General features: G+C 43.5%; 1 protein-coding gene across 1 annotated transcript in view; it reads right to left on the reverse strand.

Annotated features, from left to right (window-relative positions):
• The window catches only part of LOC125298240 (mycbp associated protein), a 57,430-nt gene extending 49,602 nt beyond the window's left edge, over positions 1-7,828 (reverse strand). Inside the window, exon 1 of the mRNA XM_048248946.1 lies at positions 7,527-7,828. Within this exon, the coding sequence (XP_048104903.1) occupies positions 7,527-7,593 (67 nt within the window). The 5' untranslated portion in view covers positions 7,594-7,828. The remainder of the gene's footprint in view (positions 1-7,526) is intronic.
• Positions 7,829-9,042: the final 1,214 nt, after the last annotated feature.

Raw genomic sequence — 9,042 nt, forward strand, 5'->3', positions numbered from 1 at the left:
CAGTACAGGAGAGGACAGGAGAGGACAGGACAGGGGGGACAGGGGGAAGGCAGGCGGGAGAGACACCGTGCCACGCTGAGAGTGGAAGGGCAGAGTGTGACTGGCCACGCCATCAACAAGCTGCTGCTGCTGCTGCTGCCGATGAAGGACTGACAAAGTTTAGCAACTTATGCATGTTACCCAGGTGCGCGCGCGCACACACACACACACACACACACACACACAGACACACACACACATAGTCACGTGCGCACACACACACACACACACACACACACACACACACACACACAGACACACACACACACACACACACACACACATAGTCACGTGTGCACAATAACACACACACACACACACACACACACACACACACACACACATACAAACAATGCTACACACACACACACACACACACACACACACACACACACACACACACACACAGAGAGAAGGAGAGAAAGAAAAGACACACCCACACACACCAATGCACAAATTAAGACATTAAAGGATCTCTCTCTCTCTTAGACTTATTACACACACACACACACACACACACACACACACACACACACACTGTGTCTAGTGAGGTCTGTGTCCGGTATGTGTGTGTGTGTGTGATTCATAGTGCCATGTGCTGAGAGACTTAGGCTGAGGTTCTTCTCACTGCTGTGCATTACATAACTCTCAGATCCCCGCCTTTCATCATCAACAATAATAACAACAACAACAACAACATCAACAACATACACTCCAACATACACTAACTTGTAAACGATCTATTTCATGTTCGGTCAGTATTACTGGTAATATTTGTCATGGCATGTAGACTGCAATTTGTTCAATAAGTATTGACTAGATATAGGATAGGCTACCCGAAATGCGCTAATTAAAGCCCACAGCATATAATACCACCAAAGCGTGTTGAGTCCTAATAATAATAGCGGCTTATTGTTACGTTGTAGCCAATCATGTTATAAAAGAAATAGACGTAATGTAGGAATGCACACAGACATATTGCAACATGTAATGGTGTAGCGTGCACACACACACACACACACACACACACCACACTAGCCCTATTTGACGAAGACCTGAGTGGTTGGAACATCATACTTGAACACTGGGCGCAAAGAAGACTATCCTCACATTTTTCCCTTTGCAACTGTCAAAGAAATCCCATGAACACGGGAAGGCCTAGGGTAGCCTATACTGTACATCAGATGGCCTAAAAGATTAGGCCCTCTGCATAGCATTCAGTGATTTGCATGCAGTAATTTCAACACTGACCTTGATCTAGCCCTAGTTTGGCTATTTAAAGCTACTTTATTGCCAAAACACAACACAATGTAAATGAACTATAACAAACAATAAAGGACTTAATCACACAAAGTAGGCCTACTATTTTACTGACTGTAAAAATAATAATTATGTAGGAAGTTTGGAACCCAGAATTGACCTGCACACTACAAAAGTGCACCGAATTCAGCACAAATGACTCAATACACTTGGAGGAGGTATGAGTCCTTTCTTTTCCAGATATCTTAGGATTTTGCCGTATCGTTTCAGTATCGAGCATCGTGATATTTATGGCAGGTATCGTATCGAAGTCATAATTTTGGTATCGTGACAACACTACAATGAATAATGGAGGAGACATCCCAGTGTAAAAAAAAGAGGCCCCAGCTACGCTACACGGAATCCGTTTCGACACCATGTAACAATGTAACCTGCGTTGTGTTGAACCTGCGCGATTCAGCCCTGCACACGCCCCGGACTCGAACCCGCAAACAGCACCTCGGATCGGGAGTCGAGCGTGCTGACAATTGAGGTAAAAGCACAGGCTACTAGCTTGCATGCCAGCAGCACTCTTAAAGGCGTTGGGGAGTGCATTCTAAACCTCCCGATCCGGGTCACAGCACCAATGCATCCTGTGTTGTGATGAACATGCACGATTCAGTGTAAAAGTGGCCCCAGCTACACTACACCGAATCAGTTTCGACACGGGTTTTCGGATCAAGTCTGATCCGCGTTCACAAACACTGTATCAGTTTGGGAAGCCTTAAAACCTGCATTAAAAGTTGTAATTCTGATTCTTGAAAATTATGACAAACGCACAGTCAATACAAGGGAATAGATAGATAGATAGATACAAGGGAATAGATAGATAGATAGATAGATATATAGATAGATAGATAGATAGATAGATAGATAGATAGATACTTTATTGATCCCCAGGGGAAATTCAAGAATACATAACCATCAGATAAAATCTGGTAAAATGGGGGGGAATGGGCAATGTTTGCCAAGTTTACTGCCTGGGTGCAATAGACAGCTCACATACTAATTTATAGGAATTCACATTCCTATATAATAAGATAGTAAGAAGTTATTGCTTCCACTCCATCGTATAGGTGCTTGTGTGCACTGTTTCCAGCAGGCTATCTTCATGTCCACATATCATGAGTTTTTTTTTTTCATTGTATAAAGAACATGCAACAACGGAATCAACTTATACATTTAGATATGTTTTTCTTTGATTGCTTCTTTACATGGTTCTGCAACACACTACAGACACACAGTCCACATTCGTCCGCAACACACAGTCCACATTCGTCCGATACGGCTGCGGAGCAAAATGAGTTTGGGGTCTCCAGTGAATCCAAATTGCTCTATTTCGGATACGCTGATACGATAGTCTAATGTGGAAGGGAGGGCGAATCGTAACAAAAGTGTGTTGATGTAGCCTGAGATTAATGCCCCACACACACACACACACATACACACACACACACATACATTCAGATGAGACAATGTCCTCTACCGTAGACAACAAGGAAGCCCTCTGTGATAAAAAGAAGAGATTCGGCCTTGAGTAGAAAAGGGCTTTGTTGGCCCAATGTGTGCTGATATAGTGTGGAATGCCATTCTCACTCAATACACTTCTCACAGTCCTCCACCCATCAGAACAGAAACACAAACAAACGGTAAAGTCACTGGAGATAACAAAAGAAAGAAAGAAAAATAGCCACTGTCAAGATGTCTTGAATACAACAACAAACCATGAAGGACTTGTGTGTGGACTTGTCAGAATTCTAAGAAACACCTGACAAAACACACACACACACACACACACACACACACACACACACACACACACACGCACACACACACACACGCTGCCTGGCCACTTAATAAATGATGTCTGTGCATGCGAGGACCATCTGTAACATTCTGTATCTTTGATCACGCTTTTTTCTGAAGACTAATTCAAACCACTTTAAAAAAGTTATTTATCACAAGAAAGGAGATCCTGTATACCAAAGATTCTAGAACACAGCTGCGCTCTAGAATCTGCTGTATACGGATCATTGCAGAATTCATGGCAGACATTTCACTTTAAGTAATAAGCCCTGGAGAGGCTATAGGTTACACTGAGGGGTGTTAAGTCAGCTACGGGGTGTTGTTAGGCACAACATGCAGCAGACTCGAGAGGCGTGTCATGCCTAAAACCCCCTTAGCTGTTCTAAGATCAGTGTAACCTAAAGACTCGTGTGGCGATTATTTTTTCTAAAAAACATTTACTACATAATATCTGGCAAGATTTTATAGAATAAATGCACAAGCAAAGGAGAATTGTGACGATTTATTCATAGATAATCATTCTTCCGCCAAGTCATGTGTTTCTCTATCAGAATGGTTGCCAAGAATCATGATCAAGGACCGTAACTATCTTTTTTTGTTAGGAATTCATAAGTAAGTATCTATCCATCTATCTATGTATCTATCTTTATTTCTATCTTTTCTTTCTTTCTATCTGGACTCTAGGCAGAACACAAGCACTCCACGCAAATAAAAAAGATTCCCTTATTACTGATGAACTCAAGCTTAACTTAAGTGGGTGTCCACTATCTGTCAGAAAGACGACCTGAGGACAGGTCATTAGCTAATTTCCGATCCTGCTGGACTCTTAAGTGTGTGACTCAGCTGAACAGCCTCCGTGACACGTCACCTTACTTTTACATTTGCACTTCAGCTGTTCGGGTTTGCTGAAGTGCAAATGTAAAGCACTCTAAGCGTTGTTGGGAAACATGACTTCTGTTGACATTCGAACAAAACAGACAGCTAGCTCGCTACTCCCTCCCCTCCTCCCGTGCAATGAAAACTTGAAACTCTCCTAAACGTCCATCTCGTCGATGATTGGCCAGAACAGTTTGTTATGTTTGTTATGGTCCAGGCTGGAGCATGTTGTTTTTGGAGCCTGGGCTGTCCACAGAGAGACCACATGTTTTATCAGTATATTCAGGGAACAGGCACTAGCGGATGGTGAGATAATGTTTGCTGTGTGTGACAAAAAATGTTTTAGCTTAGGAACCACGTAATATAGCTTGAAGCGCCTTTAAAAGTACACTTCGGGCTTTGGAGCCCTGGATAACTTCGGGCTTTGGAGCCTGGATGGTAAACAGGGCGTGGAGGGCACACACAAATACATACTCTACTCTCTCACACACACACACACACACACACAATACATACTCTCTCTCTCACACACACATACACACACACACACACACACACACAAATACATACTCTCTCTCTCACACACACACACACACACACACACACAAATACATACTCTCTCTCTCACACACACACACACACACACACACACACACACACACACACACAAACACACACACACACACACACACACACACACACACCAACGCAATCACACACCTCGACACACACCTCCACACACACACACACACACACACACACACACACACACACACACACACACACACACACACACACACACACACACACACACACACATACACACACACACACACACACACACACACACACACACACACACACACACACACACACACACACACACACACACACACACACCTGTATAAAGTGCAGCTCAGGCTCTGGACCATGGATGTCAGAGAGAATGTGGAAGCAGATGATCAAGGCTAGCAGGACGCAAAAGCTCAAGGTCAGACTGACCAACTGAACAAAACACGCAGCTATAGCCATTATGACACACACACACACACACACACACACTCACACACACACACAGACACACACTCACACTCACACTCACACTCATACACACACACACACCCCCACACACACTCGCTCTCTCAATCACATACACACACAAAGCCACACACATGCACAAACACTAAGGTATGCATGTATCCTCTTTAATACAATTCTTAACTGTGTGTCTGTGTATGAGTGTGGGCTGTGTTTTGTGAAACGCTCTCCAGAAGATGACAAGAGCCATGGCCAGTGAACGAGAGACGCGAATTAACGGGGTCAGAAAAAAAAGAGATGGAGTGAAGGAAAAAGAGAAGAGGAGCAGTGAAAAGGAAGAGAGAAAAAAGAGAGAGAGTGAAGGAAAAAGAGAAGAGGAGCAGTGAAAAGGAAGAGAGAAAAAAGAGAGAGAGTGAAGGAAAAAGAGAAGAGTGGCCTTCCAGATCTGCAAATGCAGTGAAAAGGAAGCTGACAGGATGGAGAATTTAAAGGGAGAAAGAAAGAGAGAACACTAACAAAGACACTCAGACAGCTCTCCCGGGGCGGGCGCGCTGTCCTACGTGCGTGATGTGTGTGTGTGTGCGCGCGGGTGTGTGTGTGTGTGTGTGGGTGCGCGTGGCGCGCGTGATGGGCGTGTGTGGTGTGTGATCATATTGAAGTGTTAATGTCCGACGCGCGCGTCCGATACATGGGTGGGTGGGTGTGACATGTGTGTGATGTGATGACAAAACCATTTAGATGTGTGTGTGTAAGATGTGAGGGCCCACACACGTGTCATTGCATAGAGCCGTCCAGTGGGTGAGTCATTATACAGTGAAACCCCTGACCTGAGTGGGGAGAGAGGGAGAGAGAGAAACGGGTTGAAGAGAGAGAGGGGGGGTTGGGGAGAGAGAATGATGGAGACAAATGACAGAAAAAATAAAGTGCATGAGAGATGAGAGACAGAGAGAGAGAAAGAGAGAGAATGTGAACCTCTGACCTGGGAGAGGTAAACAGGTTGAGAGCACTTGGGAGAGAGAGAATAGTGGAGACAAAGGGAGAGAAATCAGACAGAAAGAATGTCAGGAGAGGTAAAGTGAGAGCATTACAAGGGAACACACACAGACAATAACACACACACACACACAACACACACACACACACAAACACACACACACATAATACACACACACACACACACCGACACACACTGGGAGGTTCGAGGCTGAAACACTGACCTCCTGCTGAGCGAGAACTACTAATTTTCACCCAATCGAGTGTCATCTTTAATTATTTTTTCCCCCTCAGCTCTACATTTCATTCAAAGACGTACTAGGCTACCTCACACACCTTTTCACTTGAGCCATTCAGTTGGCCATGGCACCTACTTCAACCAACAACTCCCTCTCTCTCTCCTCTCCCCCCACCTCCGGCAGACAGAAGGCACCATGGGAGTCCTTCGAGAGAGCAACCTTGGGGTAGGCCTACTAATGAAGACGGAGAAGAGGAGAGAGTGCAGCTGGGCAAAATGGAGGACATGTAGGGTGGATATAAAGGATGGGATGAGGAGAGGAGAGGAGAGGGAGAGAGAACAGGGCAGGGTAGTAGTCAATGGTTTTCTCTTCTCCTCCTTTTCTTTTTTGAATAACCGGGTTACTGGGCTTCGGCAGACAATGGTGCCGACGTAATGTAGTACCGGTCCTCAGTGTCCATACAGCTGCTGTAAACAAACACACACACAGACACACACACACACACACACACGCACACACACACACACATCCTCAATCTCTCTCACACGTGCACACACTCAATCTCTCTCACACATACACACACACACACACAGCTGTTTGCACCTTTGAAGCCTGTTATTAACATGTTCACAACCCAGATAGGAGATTGTATCACCATGATCCAGTTTCCGCAGATCTCTGCCCCCTGCTATCTCCTTGTAACTGCAGCCCACCAAGTAGCCTATTCGCCACTGAACTGTGACACGGCAAGTGCCTAGCCTCGCCAAAAAAAAAAAAACGGATGAAAAGGTGTTAAGTGGACCACGACCATCATTCGCTTGTGCTGCACCCTGATTGATTGACAAACAGTTCCTTTTCTGCTGAAATTCTAGGTCGCGGATGAGAGGTGAAAGTTACCAAACAATACCTCTCATTGTGGTTTTAACTATAATTATAATTGACTATTAATAGTTAATTGACTAATTAACTATAATTATGTTTGACTTACTTGGTCGTTAACGCAATTCCTCAATAGCTATAAGGGATTAGATATTGCATTAGCTTAGTGTGCCACATTAAAATTACCGGATATGAAAATACCAAGGAAACGTTAACGTTAACGCAACTTTGCGTTACTTTCAAGCAAATGTCTATTTCCTGATTAGATTCCAGACTACACAAAGGTTCTGACAACAACGTTTGTAAAAGCCCAAACAATAGCACTGCCAAGGCCACTCATCCTTTTAGGCTACTTACCTGGCGGAGATCGCGGTCTTGTTTCTTTCCTGGAAACTTTACTTGTTGATTTGCCGAGACTTGCCATGTTCCAGTCTTTAGCTTGTTAGCAACAGCTAGCCTTCTGTCATTAACTAGCACGTTAGTCCAAGCTACCCCTCCTTTACTTACACTCTAGCAAATGCAGTGTTCACATCATTCCTTACATCTATCTACAGTTTGAACACATTAGGTAGCTTTTCAGTTCTGTTTGTGGTTAGGAAAGTCGTTATCTTCGTTGACAGATTTCCTGGTTCTGCTTGTGTGTATTTACTGTGGTCTGTATCTATGGCAACAGACGCGTCTGCAACATACAGGGTTGGAGCGCATAGGTCTTTGGTAGGCTTGCACTTATGCAGCATGGTGGTGCAGCGGCCACAGGAGAATACAGTCAGATCAGTAAAAACAAATCAAAAGACTAAACTTGACAGTAGAGACAGTAGGATCCTAAAGATACAATACAAATTAATAGATGAAGTGCACGTGCGCAATTCATTAGGCCAGAACATTTGAAGACCACAAATATTTTCCATTAGGCCTACAACCAAAGATTCTAGATTACAACCATGCTTAATTAAAAAAATATATATATAATGATTCATTTTGGAATAAATTAACCTCATATCCACTGATCTATCTATCTATCTGTCTATCTATCTTGAATTTCTCCTAGGGATCAATAAAGTAGCCTATCTATCTATCTATCTATCTATCTATCTATCTAACTAACTAGGCCTATCTAGCCAGAGAGAATACAGATAATTTTTTATCAACTTTTCAGTAAAACATTGCATTTTCCAGAAAACCACCTGTGGCAGTCTCGATATTCTTAAAGTGATCACATATTAATCTTACCGAAAATTAATCAAAATATAGTCCCTAATATGACATTAAATAGTTTCAAAGGCTATACATAGGCCTGCAAAATACTGATGACACACACCATCAATGACCCACAACAGAGAAATCATGGGTGGGGCCAATTTGCTTATGAATAGAAAGTCACAGCCTCAATTGAGAGTTAATGTTGTTCAAAGTTGGTCTCATGGATCTTAATTTTCTTTTTCATAACAATTAGTGTTTTATGAAATTTAAACTCATATGACGCTAACTAGTGGTGTAGCCTACTTACACCCACTTAAAAAGCACCCCCAGCTCAATATATCCACTTAAAATAGGCAATGATTTGTATTAAATCCGTGGGGATTGTGGGGGCAGCAGTGGCCTATTGTTTAGGGCTTCGAGCTTGGAGCCGAAGGGTTGCAGGTTCTATCCCTGTCCAGTGAGAGATGCGGCAAGGCACCTAACCCCTCACTGCTCCCCGAGCGCCGCTGTAACAAGGCTGTTCCAGGTTAGTGGGTGCTTCACCTCACTGTGTTCACTGTGTGCTCTGTATGTTCACTAATTCACGGATGGGATAAATGCAGAGACCAAATTCCTTGTATAAGCAAGTATACTTGGCCTATAAACCTGATTTACATTTACATTTGTACATTAT

Source organism: Alosa alosa, chromosome 7, assembly GCF_017589495.1.
Source record: "Alosa alosa isolate M-15738 ecotype Scorff River chromosome 7, AALO_Geno_1.1, whole genome shotgun sequence".
NCBI classification, from domain to species: Eukaryota; Metazoa; Chordata; class Actinopteri; order Clupeiformes; family Clupeidae; genus Alosa; species Alosa alosa.